The following is an 18,607-nucleotide window of genomic DNA, read 5'->3' as shown; positions in this document are numbered from 1 at the left end:
CTTTGCTGAAATGGTATGTTGGGGCTTCTGTTCACGATGGTTTTTCATTACATTTTTTTCAGGCTGGCTTCTTACCACCTCAGTTTGCTTCTCTCGAAATAAGAGGGTACTGGTCCGAATTTTAAGGATTTTATTCACTTACCCTCTTTCTTCAGTACTGCTCCTGGGGGTGAGGTGGGGTTAGAAGCCCCTTAATACAGTTATACAACAGAAAAAAATATATATTTTTCCCTTCCTGTAATCTTTGAACTTTTTAGCTAAGCTTTTATGCCATTCCTTTGTTTTATTGTTGTTGATAAGTTTGGGGCTCACTCTTTGCCTTGCCATTTCTCTGTTTCTCTGAGTGGAAAAAATCTGTGGTGGGAAAATTCAGGGTCTGTTGTAAGTTCAGATACAGCTGCAGTGATTAACACCAGGCATAATGTAGGGGTCACTAGTGATCTCCTATATTGTTCACTTTCATGACTTTCTGTAATTACCTAAAAACACTGCTTTGGTAGTTTTTAACAGACATAAAGAGTTCTACATAATAGGTGACTAAAAAACCAAGTGGACAGTAAGAGGACCCTTATGTTTCTGCATTAAATGACAGAAAAATTCAGCAGAAAAACCTTTGCCTTATGATAGAGTGCAGACAACATTAGTCTCACTGGAAGGCTTGTCTCAACTTGAGTAGGTAGCAAATAGGTCTTTGCTGAGCTCCCTTGGTGGGATATTTTCTGTCTCCTTAGCTTCTCTTATGACCAAGTGTCTGTGGTAGGCAGAGTTCTAAGATGGCCCCGAGATTCCCCTTCCCGAGTGTGCATGCTCTGTATACTTCCTTCCCCTTGGATGTCAATGGGCCTGATCTAATCAGGTGAGTGCTTTTCAAAGAGGGTCTAAAGATCAGAGAGGTTGAGAACTGCAGCCGATGCTTGAAGGTGGTAACCTCTGTGAGTTCTGTAGCTACAGGAAAATGAATTCTGCCAACAAACACATGTGCTTGGAAGAGTACTCTGAGCCTCATGTGACACCTCAGCCCTGGCCAACACCTTGATTTCAGCCTGGTGAGACCCTGAGTAGAGAATTCAGTTGTGCTGTGTCCAGACTTTTGACCTACAGAACTGTGAGGACACCTACAGGATTGGTGTCAAGTCACTAAATTGTGGTAATTCATTAGGTAGCAACAATATATGAATATTTTAAAAGCGATTTGCTTTATTTTAATTAATTCTGTTTCTCTTCCTAAAGGGAAAAGCTCATTTCTTGTTTCATAATTTACTTTTTCAAAGAGGAAGCTCTTGTTATGCTTTCCAAATTTTGTTGAATTTTGTTACTTTTTTGTCCCCACTCCTCTGCCCACTTCTATTCCTCAATACTGAGGTCAGAATAGGGATTTTAGATTGTTTACTGGTTTTAACTATAATTACAGCTTGGACAGACTGATGAAAATGGTTTAAAAGTATAGTGGAACCCCATTTTGAAAATAGTTTTATCCCACTTGATCATGCTGTGTGATCCTTTTAATGTGTTGTTGGGTTCCATTTGCTAGCACTTTGTTGAGGATTTTTGCTTCAATGTTCATCAGTGATATTGACCTGTAATTTTCTTTTTTTGTGGTATCTTTGTCTGGTTTTGGTATCTGGGTGATGAAATAGATAACTTATAAGGACCTACTGTATAGCACAGGGAACTCTACTCAATACTCTGTAATAACCTATATGGAAAAATAACCTAAAAAAGAGTGGATATATGTATATGCATAACTTATTCACTTTACTGTGCAACTGAAACTAACACAACATTGTAAATCAACTATACTCCAATAAAAATTAAAAAAAAATAGTTTTAGAGAACAGGTCAACATCCAGTTCAATGGCATATGTTAAGTCCATGGTGTTTTTTATTTTAAGAATTAACTTTATTTATATATATTCTGAACACTACACAAGTCCTAACTGCACAGCTCATCCCTTAACTTCTACAAAGTGAACATACCTATGTACACACCCAGATAAAGAAATAGAACATTTCCAGAACATGCCCTCTCCCCTCAAGGCAACGACTCTTCTGGCTTCTATCACCATAGGTTAGTTTTGCCTGTTTTGGGACATTGTGTTCTCTTTTGGTTTTGGCTTCTTTAGCTCAGTGTTATGTTTGTGAGAGTCATCCATGTTGATGCAGTAGTTGGTTCATTCTTGTTATTTTATAGAATTTGCTGTGTAAACGTACCACAATTTACCCATTCTACTGTTGCAGAATTGTACTTATTTTATTCTTGTAGAATGGGTTGGTTTTATTTGGGGTTATTACCATTAGCACTGCTTTGAACATTCTTATACATGTATACTCTGATGAATGTTCGTTGTATAAGTAGAAGAATTGCTGGGTCACAGAAAAAAATGTATATGTATTGGGTTTTTTTTTTTTCCAGCTTTAGTAGGTGTTAAGAAATGGTTTCCCAAAGTTACATCAGGTTACACTCCCACCAGCAGTGCATGACAATTACAGTTGCTACGTATCTTCACAAAACACTTGGCATTATAATTTGTTATTCTTACTATTAGTGTCACCATCATCATTATTTAAAATTTTAACCAGTCTGATGTATGTTGGTATTATCTCAGTGTGTTTTTAATTTGCATTTCCCTCATGACTCATGTTTAATACCTTTCCATGTGTTTATTGAAGGCCAGTAATTTTCAAACTTTGGGTCATGCTCCATTATTGGGTCATGAAATCAAATTAGTGCATTAAGACCAGCATTTATAAAATCTGAAGTAGAATAGCATGCAGTAGAAGAGAGTGAATTGCAAGTTGTAATGGTAAGTATGGTATATATTTATACATATGAAACTTTGTTTCAGTTTCATATGTATAAATATATGCATCTATATACCTATGTGTCTATATACCTTCATAGATGTACACCCATATGTATGTATCAATTTCTTATTTGTATACATAAATATGTATATTTGCACTGAGCGACTGTGGGAAATGTATTTCTTGTTGTAAAAATATTCTTATTTCTTATTGTCAGAAAGGTTTATGAAACCCTACTGTGTATTACACATTTAAACAAATCTACAGCTTGATGAAGACAAAAACCATGCTTACCTCATTTGCATTTAGCACAGTTCTGAAAGATAGAACTCATAACTGAGATATTAGAAATATGATTCGTGACGATTTTGTTAGGCCAAACTGGAAGCACACCATTAAGATGAAGTATGAAAAGTAAAAGTAAAGTCCTTCATACAATAAGTGTAAAGTCTTTGTAATTGAATGAAGGAAAGTTACCCTAAAAGTGCATGGGGTAAAGAACCAGAATCGGGCTTCCCTGGTGGCGCAGTGGTTGAGAATCTGCCTGCCAATGCAGGGGACATGGGTTTGAGCCCTGGTCTGGGAAGATCCCACATGCCGCGGAGCAACTAAGCCCGTGAGCCACAACTACTGAGCCTGCGCGTCTGGAGCCTGTGCTCCACAACGGGAGAGGCCGTGACAGTGAGCGGCCCGCGCACCGTGATGAAGAGTGGCCTTCACTCGCCGCAACTGGAGAAAGCCCTCGCACAGAAGCGAAGACCCAACACAGCCAAAAAAAAAAAAAAAAATTTAAAAAAAAAAAAAAAAAAAGAACCAGAATCATCAGTCCTAAATACAGAACCCTGAGTCTCCAGACCTCCAAAGAGAATCTGTGGATGGTGGCCCCAGAGTCTGTATGTTTCAGAAGATTCTTGGTGAGTCTGATAATCTGATAATTTCGGGAACCACTGATGTAGGCTGGAGCTTGCAGTGAATTTCACCTACTGTAAGGGAGGAGGTCTCATGGAAGAGAGATTCTAAGTGTGCAAACCTTTTTTAAGTCTAACATTCCCCAAAACACTGTATTTCAGAGTAATTCTACCCAGTTTCCTTTACCCTATAAAGTATTATTCTATAGCAACAAAACTCAGGAGAAGCCATTTAATTAAAGAACCATTATCTATAATTTCTATACAGTTAGGATAGAAGACAGGCAGCGAGTTAATCTGCTTTCCAATCCCTCTCCATGTGTATTTTAACTCTCTAATCCTCTTTTTCTCTAAACCCCCACTATAATGGAACCCCTAATGTGAGCTGCATACATTTTTCAATTATATAATACTTTGGTGCCTTTGTCTCTGAGATTTACTGTACTTTCACATTTGTATGCATTTTAAAGTAAAATTCTGAAGGCTTTATAAGCACACCACTTTCTAATTAACAGTGAGCATAAAATGCTAGTGTGACAAATGTTAACCATGCATATTAGGGAATATTTAGAATCAATCTAGGTTGCTTCCCCCCGGCCCTGCCCCGAAAGGTCAGACTTATACTATCCAAGATTGGGGAGAATGAATTTGTAATTTGGACAAACACTTCCCTGAATACCAGTATTACTTTATGTAGTAATTATGGGATTTTAAATGCCAATGAGTTCTGTTTTCTTTGTGTGAACTTGTGAATGTAATAAAACACTTTTGAAAAGCTAATCGAATAAAACTATCTAAGATTTAATTATCAGCTTCTTACAGATTTTATGCACCAGATCATCTGTGTTGCCAGAATCACTTACGTGACTTAGGACTTAAGAATTCTCTTAAACCTTTCATTTTGTTCTTAGAATTAAAATGGCTTTTTAAAAATTATATACAGTTAAAAAATTATGCATAAAAAAGCAAAGAGAACAATTTTTAAACTAATCACATCTCTACAACTCAGATAAAATTGCTATTAATATTTTGGTGGATGTTTTTCGAGACATCTCAGTATATATACACACACACACACACACACACACACACTCATACAAACACCTAGTTTTACATAAACAGATTAATAGAGTATATGATACTCTGTTACTTGTCCTTTAGGGCTAGTCATTGTTTTCTATCTACTTTTGGTTGGGTTGTTTTCATATCAGTAAATAGATATATACATCATAATTTTTAATGGTTACATGATCTATACACGCACACACTATACTTTAATCTGCTGATAGATATTTAGATTGCATCTCTTTTCTCCTCTATTATATGTTTAGTTAACATCCTTCCTTGCACGTTAATCATTTTGCACCTGTACAATTATATTCCCAAGACAAATTCCTAGAAACTTGACTGAGCCAAAAGGCAAATGTTAATGTGTATTAATTACCAAACTGCCCTCCAAAACTGTTATCTCAGTTGAAACTCCTGTCAGCAAAATGATAGAGCACTTGTCCTTATTTTAAAATTTGTATATCTTTAATTATTAATGAAGTTGTACATATTTCTGAGTGCTTATTGGATATTCTTATTTCTTTTTGTTTAATTGCTTCACTATTTTTGTTGAGATGGTTGTCTTTTTCTTACAACCATTGTTATTGTTATTTGGACTGCAAGTTTGTCACTTGACTTAATTCTGTATGTAGTGATTTTTTTAAAATTAAACTAATGTCATTTATTTAATAAAAGTTTTGTCAAAAATTTATCGATGCATCATTTGATAGTTTCAAGCTCCTGTATCATGGTTAACAATGACCTTTGGCCGGATTGCAGAAATACCTATATTTCCTCATCGTAGTCTTAGGGTTTGATTTTTTTACATGATAATCTTTGATCCATCTGGGATTTATTTTTGAATAAGGAGAAAGATAATTCATATTTATTTTTACCCCAATTGCTAGCCAGTTGTCAGACTTCATGAATATCTAATCTTTTACTCTGATTTAAAATGACTTACTTTCTGATATTAAATTCCCTTATATATTTGAATATACTTCTGGGGTCTATTTTGTTCTATTGATCTGTCTATTTCTGAATAATTATTATTGAATTTTTATTTCTGTGGCTTTATACTTTTTTTTATAAGCATCCCTTCATTTTTCATCTTTTTCAGGTTTTGTCTATTTTTGCTTATTTACTTGATGAACTTAAAAATCATTAGGTCGGACTAACAAAAGAAATGCTAAGATTTTCAGCTAGAGTTATATATTTTTATATTAATTAAGGGAAACTTGGCACTTTTATAATACTAGATTTTCTTATTAAAAATTTTTTTTTTCTCATGGATTCAGGCATTCCCTTAGGTCTCTCGGTATCATTTTATGTTTTCTTCGTATAGGCCCTGGTCATTTAAAAAGATTTTTCTAGATATTTTAATTTTTTGATTGTTGCTGTGAATGAAATTATTTTCTTCCATGATATTTTCTGATTGTTAATCCTTTTTTAGAAAGTTGTTGACTTTTGTTTATTTATTTTATTTCCAGACACTTTAATGAGCACTTATATTTTTTTCTGATCATCTTTTGGTTGATTTTTAGCCTTTAAAAGTCCCAGGTGGTATCCAGGAGACGAAAGAAGAAAATATAATTCCCTTACTGTAAGACATTACTTGAGGCTGTTAGAGAATGGAGCCTAAAATAGGGAAGTTTATGGAATATAATTTGTATATCCAGGAAGGACTGAGTCCTCATCACTGAAATGTAATGTAAGTCAGACTAAATATATTAGGATGAATAAGTATGTCGTTCTTATGAGATTATTTAATACTCTGAGATGTCCTTTGATACTCAATTAATTAATCTCTCAGGATTAATCTTTGTAGATTTGATATTACTTATGTGAGCAGGAGAGAGGCTAGATTTAAGTAAGCCTGAAGATATAAGTCCCTATTTAAGTAATGAAAACGTGAAGGATGGAAGGGAAAACGGAACTGACTTCCTCAAGAATTGGAATTTACCAGGTTGTGAGTTCCAGACTTGCTAATTTTTTTGTATGACCCCCCCAAATACAATATAATTTATTTTCTTGTCATGAGTAATCCTTCTTATTCCTCCTTCCAACAAACACCTACAGTATTGCTCTACCTACCTACCATCCCAACCCCCCAGTAAGTAGATGTAAGATGGTCTGACAGTGCCATCTGGTGGCCACCTAGGAAACTATATGAACTAATCGCTGTCATTGGACCTCCAACCTGGGTTGGTACAATATCCTGGAAGCCAGGTCCAGGCTTGGGAACAAGCAGTTTATGCCTGTGGCTACAGGCAAAGGGAGAAAATAATCAAAGTCCAAGCCCTGGCAAAGGCTGCCTGGGGAATCTGGGAAGGAGCCCAAAGGCTCCATTCACAGGAGTTGATAGAGAGCAAGGATTAGGTCCAAAAAGAGAGGTTTGCAAAGGAGTTCCAGCAGAAAAAAACTTGGAGAGAGCTCCTGAACCAAAGCAAGGAATGGGAGATTTTTTTTTTTTTTTTGGTGGAAACTCTGCATTCAGCCTCAGGGCAGGGATGAGCTTAATTGTGAGCGTGCAGTCAGTTCTAACACCTTTCTTCAGGGCTTTCCTCATCTACCTTTTTGTTTTTCTTTTCTTTTCCTTAAATTTTTTTTCCCCCATAGCTTAAAACTCAGATAATTTGGCAATTCCACATAAGGTCCCTTCTCTCTATCTTTCCCCTCTTCTTCCCTTGCTCCCTCCTTCCCACTTCCTTTTCTCTTTTCCCTTCCTTTTCAGCTCTTATTCTTGAGTTCTCAGGAGAACCTCCCTCTTTCTCATCCTTCATTCTATCCAGGAACCAAAACATAATCCTAGTTACAGCTGAAACACCTAGAGATAGTGCTTGTGAGTCAGCTTTATCAAGGACAAGGGAAGGCAGAGGTGAAATGAAGAACTGGTATCACTAACCCCTGCATCCTTGGGAGGAGGGATCAGAAGTCCCTTCAACGTTACCAGGAGGCTCAAGTCCTCCCATTCACCCCCTGCATGATTTCCCCTTGTGCCTGCATTCACGATCTTTGTTTCTTTTGTTCACTGCCATATTCCCAACATTTAAAACGGCATCTGGCAGGGCTTCCCTGGTGGCGCAGTGCTTGAGAGTCCGCCTGCCGATGCAGGAGACGCGGGTTCGTGCCCCGTTTCGGGAGGATCCCACGTGCCGCGGAGCGGCTGGGCCCGTGAGCCATGGCCGCTGGGCCTGCGCGTCCGGAGCCTGTGCTCCGCAAATGGGAGAGGCCACAACAGGGAGAGGCCCGCATAACGCAAGGAAAAAAAAAAAAAAAAAAAAAACGGCATCTGGCATATAGAAGGAACTCTATTGATATCTGTTGAAGGATGGAATGAATATTCTCACTGAATAAGCAAATCTGGCTTATTCGTTTTTTACTGTATTTCAATTTTGCCTTGTAAGTGTTGCATTGATGCTAATTTTCATTGTGAAAGCATGATTTACAACTTTTGTGAAATAATTCAAACGTAACATGTGAGGCTGTTTCTATCACAAAAATAATGATTTTTAAAATTCCAAACCACCAAGTGACCTACTTTCAGAAAATAACTTTTGTTTCATGAGTGTATCTTTTCTGTACATAAATGAAGTAGAAAGCCAACAAAACGGCCAGCTTTTACCTATCTTAGCTTCTCATGTGCTCTTTGAATCCTCCCTCAAATAGAAGCTAAGACTATTAAATACAGAGGAGAAAACAAATTTGGAAAGCGGAAAACTACCAAGCATTTGACAGAACATCTCGCCGACTGTGTTTTCTCTGTTTGCTGAGTCTCTTTTGCGTTATAAATCCTTGATAACAGAGACAGAGAAATATCTATTCTCCATATAGAACTAAGCACAGAATTTGCCTAATATTTTTCAGAATTATGCCCTTCCTTGTGATCCTCCTTAGAACTGGAGAGACGAGACAGGCTGCTTTTATTTTATGGATTGTTCCTCGGACATTACCGTTGCGTGAGAATTTTCTGGGGATAAAAGAATGATCACTTGCTGCTTTCCATTCCAAAACCCTAGGATTTCCTAAATATCTCACAGCTCTCTCTGATCTTAAAGAAGTGCTTTCATTTCAGTGCAAAGGGGAACTGAAAATGAATTCAGAGCTGGCCTGAATTAAGACAACAGAGGAGATCAGTGGGTGTGTAATATCCGAGTGTGTTAGAGCTTGGCTAACTCGTGGGGATGCATCACAGCATCCCATCAGGCTTGACATTTTGTTCCTGGCTGATTTCAGTGGCAGTGATCATGGTGGGGGGGAAGGCATATGTTGAATCTATAGTTCATTGACTACACAGTCTGTGAGAAGCTACAAGGTATGAAAAGAGCATGGACATGCTGGCAGTGCCTTTGGCTGACCGTGTGACCTGGAAAAAATAGGTAACCTCTCAGAGTCTTAGTTTACCTTTCTATGAAATGGGAATAATGATGCCTACCTGGAAGGGCTGTGTGAAGAAGAGAGCTACTAGGTACACAGCCTAGTCCCTGGCTGGTGGTACTCCCCAGTCGATCTGCTGTGATCACGGCAGTCACGTGTTCTCTTTCCATTTCTCTCCCAGGTACCTTGGGATCACGAGGCCGCTGACGTACCCTGTGAGACAGAATGGGAAGTGCATGGCCAAGATGATCCTCTCTGTCTGGCTTCTGTCCGCCTCCATCACTTTACCACCACTCTTCGGCTGGGCTCAGAACGTAAATGATGACAAGGTGTGCTTGATCAGCCAGGATTTTGGCTACACGATCTACTCCACCGCAGTGGCATTTTATATCCCCATGTCCGTCATGCTTTTCATGTACTACCAGATTTACAAGGCCGCCAGGAAGAGCGCCGCCAAACACAAGTTCGCCGGCTTCCCGCGTCCCGAGGAGCCCGACAGCGTCGTCTCCCTGAACGGCATGGTGAAGCTCCAGAAGGAGGTGGAGGAGTGTGCAAACCTTTCGAGACTCCTCAAGCATGAACGGAAAAACATCTCCATCTTTAAGAGGGAACAGAAAGCAGCCACCACCTTGGGGATCATCGTCGGGGCCTTCACTGTGTGCTGGCTGCCATTTTTCCTCCTCTCGACGGCCAGACCCTTCATCTGTGGCACCGCGTGCAGTTGCATCCCGCTGTGGGTGGAGAGGACATTTCTGTGGCTGGGCTATGCAAACTCTCTCATTAACCCCTTTATATATGCCTTCTTCAACCGGGACCTGAGGACCACCTACCGCAGCCTGCTCCAGTGCCAGTACCGGAATATTAACCGGAAGCTCTCGGCTGCAGGCATGCACGAGGCCCTGAAGCTTGCCGAGAGGCCTGAGAGACCTGAGCTTGTGCTGTAAGGTCATTTATCACTGTTTTCCTTCTATCCCCTCAATCCTTCTATGGGACTCCTTTTTGAAGCACATCGTAGAAAGCTTCCAGAATCAGTAGCAAGCTTATTTTCTACTAAGCATATCAGATTTGAATTTAGAATACTGTAGACTCCGGTCTTCCACCCAATAGAATTCCAAAAGCCAAGGATAGGTTTTTAGTTGGATTGGAAGAAGAGACTGATTCACTGATGAATTGCAATTGATGTCAGTGCTGACAAGGAAGGTGATGTTTTTCATCCTTTCTCCATAAATAACGGCCACGTTAGGTCCTTATAGCTCTGATTCTTGTCATTATCATTTCAGTTGCTATTACTCTTAGATCCAGTAAAACTGTTTTGATGACCTCGTCCTTCACTGGTGGAAATCATGAAGGAGATGAGATTTGGGGTGGGTCTTGAATAGAGAGTAGGATTAAGGGATGGCAGGGGTGGAGGTGGGTTTGGGGCTACTCAAAGCAGAGGGGACAGTATGGACAGAGGGACACAGAAATGGATGGAGGTGCATAAAGAAGCTGGGGCGTGTCTTTAGCAGGACCTAGAAGCTGGGTAGGTTGGGGTCAGCTTGGAGGGCAGGTAGGCAAAGTGGGTGTGGGGAGAGCTGAAGGTTTCTGAGCTGGAGTGAGACAAGGTACGCGGTATAAATAGGGGTTCACAATAGGGGAAGGGAAATGGGTAGGAGACCAACGTAAAAGAGAGGTCTCCTGTCAGGAGGGCCTGCACGAGGAGGGTGGGAGAAGGGCCCGAGTAGTCTGGGGCAGTATGGAGTGGTTCGTGTGGGGAGATGCCAGGATGGAGCAAAGTCTTGAAAACTACAGAGCTTTTAGAAAGTACTGCCCATCTTTAGGAGTTGGGAATTGATAGAGAGTCGCTGAGTTTGTCTGGGAAGCACTAGTAGCTTTCCAAGAAGCAATTACAGTGGGCATTGGGATCCAGAAAAGGACCACAAAGGGCCAGTGGTGATAAGGAAATGGGTTTTACATGTAACACACATATGACTGAATTTGGCACTGTAAAGAAGGAAGGAGACAATATAGCAAAGTTGGCAGGTCTTCACTTAAATTTGAGGTAGAGGAGACATCTTCATGTTTGAAAGCTGAGGGGAAGAAACTGGATTGAGGAAATAGAAGGTGCTGGTGAGAGAGAGCGAGCAGATCAGTGATGGATGTGAGAGAAGGGTTATCCCCCTTCACTGAACATGGTTCCCTGGAATAGACCAGAGAACCGTGGACGGTGGTAGCTTAGAGGGACCTCCTCAGTCATCTTGCCCAATCCCTTCATTTGACAGAAGAGGTAACTGAGTCCTGGCAAGTGAGATATCCCACAGTGATTAGCATTACCACTGGGTCTAGATCCCACATCACGTGAGTCTTGCCTCTATATACTCTCCATATACTAGCCTGCCTTTATTTGCGATCCAGATGGCCAGGGAGACCTCTGTGCTCTCAGCTGTCTCAGGGGAACAAGGTCCCGAAGTGTCCTCATGGATTACAGTAGACTGTAGGGGCTCCCAACCTAGGATACACCCCAAATGACTCTGAAAACCTCAAGGAACTCAGCTTGTTCTCTAACTCATCACCAGGATGAAGGAGGCAGAAACAGCTCCTCAATATGGATAAGGGAAACCAGAGATCATCATTTCCTGTCCTAGGAACTCAAAGTTGTAAGACTACAGATATGCTAATTCTTGAGCTGTGAAATAGCTTCACAGGTATTTATTTTTACTTCTATGATATACACTCTTTGGTACATATGAAATTGTTCGCAGTAAAAAATTAGAGTTTTTTTTTTTTTTTTAAGAAAGAATACAATCTTAGGTTTCAGAATATATGCAATGAGCAGCCTGTATCCCCAGGGATCTTTCCAGGCCTATAAGATTCTTACTGAATTGACCACTAGTGTTTGTTCACCAGGACCAGATTCTAAATTCCTTCAGGGAAGGAGCTATGTCTTAGTCAAATTTCTGTTTGCAGAATCTAGTACAGTGCCTGACACTGTACTAGATAATAAAAGTAATAATTTCTAACAATTACTGAACACCTACTACCTGCTATCATGGTGTACATCATTCTGCCTGTAAAGTAGGTGCTTCTGGCATCCCCAATTTTCAGAAGGATAACTGAGGCTCAGGGACTTAAAGTAACTTACCTCAGATCACATAGCCCCTAAGTGGTAGGTGTGGTATGAATCACTCCAATGCATGTGCTCTTAGCTATTATGCAACACTACTTTTCAAATGACTTGAGTCTATAGGAGTGAAGAGCTATTGAATGTTTTGAGCTGGGGATTTTAGCCATCACCTCTCTAAGAAGACATTTAGAAAAAACTTGTTAATAGAAATAAGTTAAGTTTATTAGACTTACTGTAGCTTAGGAGGACACTTCCTTGACAGAGACTTGGTAGCTTCTCAGATGGAGGGAATAAGCAAAGGATATTGATAGAGTTTTAGAGCTTGGGCTGGGTCATGTTAAGGTAGGGAACTAGTAAGGACTGGGCAGGGATTATGACATGATAGCTTTGGATTGGTGGGTATAACTAAGTGAGGGCCTTTTTTTTTTTTTAACTTTTAATTTTATATTGGAGTGTAGCCGATTAACAATGCTGTGATAGTTTTGGGTGCACAGCAAAGGGACTCAGCCATACATATACATGTATCCATTCTCCCCCCAAACTCCCCTCCCATCCAGGCACCTCGATGCCAGTATTAATGAGCAAACTATCAGTAAGTCTAATAGTCTTACTATTGATGAGTAAGCTTGTTTAGTTGGTGCGCGGTCTTATCTTTTGGAAGCAACTGTTTCCTGGGACAAGTACTGGGTGATTTTGCTTGGCCCCAGAGTTGTTTAGCACAGGAGCTGAAAAGCATGTTGGTTTCAGTTCCCAGGAGTAACATGCTGAAAGATGCATTTGAAGAGAGTCTTCGTGGCAGCAGTGGGAAGGGCACATAAAATAGAAAGACTGGTGGCCGGGGGTCCAGTTAAGTAGCCAGTATAGAAACTAGGAAAGAACCATTGAAATCCTGAACTAGGAAACACCACTCTGTTAGTTTTCCTCCTATACAGTCAAAGAACTTGAGAATTAATTTTATTGATTATTTTAGCTAATAATTCACACATAATTCAGATAGTTTACAAAATGCTAATTTTCAAATGTCACACAAATAGGCTTTCCAGTTTGAAATAATAGTCACCCACATATATTGATGATTCACTCTCATCTATTATGCTGAGCACTCCATGTGAATTATGTCACTTAATCCTTATGACTTTATGAGTGGTGGGTTCCTTCATCTCCATTCTGTTGGGGAAGTCAAATAATTTTTTCAGTCATCCATGTGGAGCTGAATTTGAGCACAGGACATCTGTGTTTAAATGTACTTTTAACTTCCACAATACTATGACTTTTATAAAAGTAAATCAGCCAACATAACATCCAAGGATATTTGCCTCTGTGTCTTTAGCTAATGCAGAGTCTTGGGTATTATTTTCCTGTTAATCTGAGACAGGGGTCAGCAAACTTTTACTGTGAAGGGCCAGATGGTAAATATTTTAGGCTTTGCTAGCCATATGGTCTCCACTGAAACTACTTATTTCTGGCTTTGTAGTGAGCAAGCAGTCCCAGACACAAGTAACCGAGTGAGTATGGTGGTGTACCAATAAAACTTTATTTACAAAAACAAGTAGCCAGCTGGGTTTGGCCCACGAGTCATAGTTTGCTCTCCCCTGGCCTCAGAAAATGACTGTGTCCTCATTACATCTCTCTGTTTGAATTTATAATTATTGATCTTATTTATAATTATGGAATGTTAAAATCATTTGGGATGAATGGCCTAAATATTTATTAACTCTAGGAAGTTTCTAATTAGAGAGTTGGAATAGCTGCTGTTTAAAAAATTCTATACCAGGCTGCTTTCTTTTCAGTTCCAGTGTGGGAGGACTCCTTTTTAAATTCTTGTTTATAACTGTGTCAGGCATTGAGGAGGATACAGAAAACACATGATGTCTTTCCTGCCTTAGTGCATGTATTTCTATTGCACAGACTGTACATAAACATGCACATGCTCATTCACTCTTTTTGTGTTGAGAACACAGGAAAAGTGGAGACAGGAAAAGCTATAGGATTCAAAAGAGAGGAAAGTAACTCAGTGATTTCCCTAACTCTGATCAGAGAAGACTTCCGGAAGGATATGGGCTCGAGTATATCTATGAAAGTTAAAGCATTTATAACTAAAGGAGACTAGAGATGGCATTCCACATGAAGGAGACATTTTCTATAGAGGCATCAGCGTGGGACCTTACGCAAAGGACAGGCTGCCCAAAGCTAAGCATTGTTGTAGGGGAGATTTAGAGATCATAATGGAAAGGTCGAATAAATTAAATTACGAAGGATCTTCCATTCCAGCCCCAGAAATTTGGGATTTTTAGTGTAGATAAGTGGTTCTCAACCTGGGGTGATTTTGCCCCCAGGGGACATTTGACAATGTCTGGAGACATTTTGGTTGTCACAACTGGGGGAGGGAAGACCTCCTGGCATCTGGTGGGTAGAGGCTGAGGTTGTTGCTAAACATCCTGGCTTACACAGGCAGCCCCCAGAGCAAAGAATCACCCAGCCCCAAATGTCCATAATGCTAAGGTTGAGAAACCCTAGTGTGGGCAGAAGGAAGCCATTAACTGAATCTCTGCAAGTAGGAAAATGGAATCACCAAAGCCATGGAGACTGATTTAGTGGCATCGTGTGGAATGAATTAGAAGCTAGAGGCTGGAAGTAAGGCATCTCTTCATTGGCTTGTTTTCTCCGGAAACATTTGAGGGCTTGTTGTGTACAAGGCATGGCGCCAGGAATGTCTGGGATATAAGGATGAATAAGTGACAGTCCTTGCTTCTGGAAGCTCACAGTCCAGTGGGCTGGGTGGCTGTAGATGTGGTGGTGGCTGGTAAAAGACTAGTAACCAGAACTCCCACCATGGTCCATGCTCTGCACAGCTGCATTCAGGTAAACACCAGTTGGATAACCCCAAGCAATCCTAACTCTACTGGAGTCTCTGGAAGAATAATGCAGCATCCCGTCCATAGCTCACAGCAAACCTTAGAACCCTTTGTCCCCCAACCCTATCTCTCTAGCGCTCACACTCCTTGGCCAACCTAGAGACTCTGGGCTGCTCCCTCCAATCTCTCTAGCTCTTTTCTTCCCCTCTGGCTGCTTGGGTTCTAGTCTCTTTTACTTTTGTCCCTAATTCCACCTTCTTGGCTCTATTTTTTCCCCTATATAATAGTTTTCTTCCTTTCCTGTAAAAACAATCTACTGGATTGTGTATTGTTACTTCCAAATATTTCCCCATTTTCTCCATCAACATAATGAGAGGCTCAGGAGTCTGGCAGGCACTCAGGAGTCTTCCTTGGGTAGGGAGTGAATAGAGGGAAAAGGCTATAAATACTTCACTGGTAATTGTAATTCACTAGTCTAAATTACAGTCTTTGTCACCTTTTCACAAGTATTCAAATACTGGTAATATAAAACCAAATGTGATAATGGGATAGAAGCAGGGATTCTTTTTTTTTTAATTTGATGGCTTTATTTATGGATTTGCTTTGAATCACCATAAATGGCTTTTAAGTGTCACATTTAGATGACTTTTGTTCTTTGACACCATTACTGTGAACAATATTGAATAGCAGTTTCTAAAATACTTCCATATAAAAGAATTTCATGGAATTGTTTTGAAGAGCTCTGCCTTCCCTTCTCCCTTCTTCTCATCAATGAGCCTCTTATAATCCCTGTCAATTGCAGTTCTAGTGGAATAACCTTGAGTTCCTGCCATGAATTCTGTCAATATGCTGCTCCCTGGTTTGTACTGAAGCTTTGGAGTTCAGGGTGATTCTACCTTTTCTTTACAGAAACCAGTGATTAAAAAAAAAAAAGATGAAACGGGTCCCAGTGGAAATTAGGAGGAAGCATCAAGCACCTGGATATCTGTGGTGGGATGTTGTCTTAAAGACAGAAACAAACAAAAATTTGGCTGTTTCGTGGATTTTCTTTCCCCAGAGCGGTATTTTCCTCATCATTAACTAGCTGGAATTCAGCTCTTTATTTTTATTAAATCATCAATTAGTACTAATAATAGCTTGTTCGCTTCATGCTTTGTAGTTGCCTACATTTTAACTTCACAGTGTCTCTTTAAAGTAGGAAATGTAGGCAGTTGACCTCTCTTGCTTTTTCTAATATTTTTGTTTGTTTGTTTTCTTAGTAGACAGTAAATACACATAGCACAAAATAAAATGAAGCAATACAAACATACCTACGAGAAAAATAAGCCTCGGGGGGTTGTCTTAGAAAGAAAATATCCATGGTGGAAATCATGAAGGAGGTGATATTTGGGGTGGGTCTTAAATAAAGAGTAGGATTAAGGGATGGCAGGGGTGGAGGTGGGTTTGGGGCTACTCAAAGCAGAGGGGACAGTATGGACGGAGGGACACAGAAATGGATGGAGGTACATAAAGAACCTGGGGTATGTCTTCAGCAGGGCCTGGAAACTGGGTGAATTGGGGTCAGCTTGGAGGGCAGGTAGGCAAAGTGGGTGTGGGGAGAGAGGAAGGTTTCTGAGCTGGAGTGAGACAAGGTATGCAGTGTAAATAGGGGTTCACAGCAGGAGAAAGGAAATGGGTAGGAGACCAATGTAAAAGTGAGGCCTCCTGTCAGGAGGGCCTGCACGAGGAGGGTGGCATTGAGACTAGGGAAAAGGCCAAGGATGTCTGGACATTTGGAAGTTGACTAACAGGTGGGTGGTGAGGGAAGGGAGACTTCAGAGATGGTGCCAGGACCTGGAAACTGGGTGAATTGGGGTCAGCTTGGAGGGCAGGTAGGCAAAGTGGGTGTGGGGAGAGAGGAAGGTTTCTGAGCTGGAGTGAGACAAGGTATGCAGTGTAAATAGGGGTTCACAGCAGGAGAAAGGAAATGGGTAGGAGACCAATGTAAAAGTGAGGCCTCCTGTCAGGAGGGCCTGCACGAGGAGGGTGGCATTGAGACTAGGGAAAAGGCCAAGGATGTCTGGACATTTGGAAGTTGACTAACAGGTGGGTGGTGAGGGAAGGGAGACTTCAGAGATGGTGCTGGAGCTGGGAGAGATTCAGTAAAGTTCATGAGCCGTTGTGAGCTACAGAGGAAGTGCAGTCTCCTCTATGGTAGAACAGGCAGAGGCCCCAGGCTAAGAATAAGTGTGGAGCCCCACTGGGGACACAGCCTTTTTCCAGTGCCTGCGACTACATACCCGGCAGCCTGGAGCCATGGGTCCGAGCTGAAGCGCGGTGCTTCTCCTCAGGCACCATCAGGTGGGGTAAGGCACAAAGCGAGAGATGGTGTCTTATGGAGAAACTGATCCTGTCGCCAGGGAAACCCATCCGACAAGTCTTGACAGCCAAGTGAGAGGGGCACTTTCAATGGGATGGGAAGGCAGAGGCCCTGGACCCTCTAAGACCTGGCTCTCATGCACATGGATATAGTTCGGTAAGTTGAGTCCTGTGATGGTACAGAGGTAGGAGAGTGTGTATCTAGAGGGACTGTGGCTCTGCGCTAAGGAGAAAGAGACTTCCTTAGCTGTTGGCCAAAACTTCTCCATGACTCATGGCACTTCTGTGAAACTAGGAGGAAGGAAGTCAGGGAGGTGGGGTTTCCCGGTCTCTGCACACAGGGTTTACTACAGTGCACCCTCCTAGGTTTGACGGGGAGAACACTTGCACTGTAGTCAACATTATTATTTTCAAGTATGGCAAGTGCAGTAGTATTTTGCAAGGATTATTGAGAGTAGAGCCATTTTGGGCTAAAGCTATATTATAAAAGTGAATTTCTAAAGGGTTATCTGGAGCTGATTTGCAAATATATTAAGACCCTGGCAACTTGTAGAAGCTATGAAATGTATGAAAAGAGCCATGGCACTTTTTCTTTCCCCTTAGATGCTCATAACCCCTTAGAAACCACAAATAATTCAAATTACTGAATGCAGTAAAAATTAAATCCACCCACCACAAAATGAAAACTCACATTTACAGTTCTGCTAAATCATTTTCTTGCCTCCTTTCTCTCTCTCTCTCTCTCTCTCTCTTTCTCTTTATAGACAAAACTCTGACTACTGTAGAAAAAAAAGTCATGATTCATGATCAAAAGCAGAATAATGGAGATGAAATAAACAAGGCAAGACAGAGGTGGAAACAGAACGAAATCATTTGCTGAGACTTCGGAATGGAATGAGGCTTCTGTCCTTTCTTGGGATGGCTAAAATGTGACCAGCAAAGTATACCTGCTGTTCAAAGTATATTATGAGGGGGATGGTGACCTCTCCTTTTTTTCCTGTGGATAACTGCTATTGTGTGCAGATGAAAACAGCCCAATCAGCTCAGCAGTAAGCAAGCGCACAGAACTGAGTTCCAGAAAGGAAACAGTTTCTGGTGCTTTGCTTCTGTCCAAGTCCGTGCAAGTGAAGAAAGTTCCCATGCACGCTTCCCAT

General features: G+C 40.7%; 1 protein-coding gene across 2 annotated transcripts in view; it reads left to right on the top strand.

The window, feature by feature from the left end:
• The window catches only part of HTR7 (5-hydroxytryptamine receptor 7), a 91,563-nt gene extending 73,248 nt beyond the window's left edge, over positions 1 to 18,315 (top strand). The window contains exons 2-3 of one of the 2 annotated variants that reach the window (XM_007465475.1): positions 9,319 to 10,082; positions 18,218 to 18,315. In XM_007465475.1, the coding sequence (XP_007465537.1) occupies positions 9,319 to 10,081 (763 nt within the window). In that variant the 3' untranslated portion in view covers position 10,082; positions 18,218 to 18,315. The remainder of the gene's footprint in view (positions 1 to 9,318; positions 10,083 to 18,217) is intronic. The other variant, XM_007465474.1, reaches the window with a different exon arrangement.
• The last annotated feature ends 292 nt before the right edge of the window (positions 18,316 to 18,607 follow it).

The sequence above is a fragment of the Lipotes vexillifer genome, unplaced genomic scaffold (assembly GCF_000442215.2).
Source record: "Lipotes vexillifer unplaced genomic scaffold, Lipotes_vexillifer_v1.1 scaffold877, whole genome shotgun sequence".
Lineage (NCBI taxonomy): Eukaryota > Metazoa > Chordata > Mammalia > Artiodactyla > Lipotidae > Lipotes > Lipotes vexillifer.
Note: the sequence above shows the minus strand (reverse complement) of the source record. Positions and strands in the feature narration are given on the sequence as shown.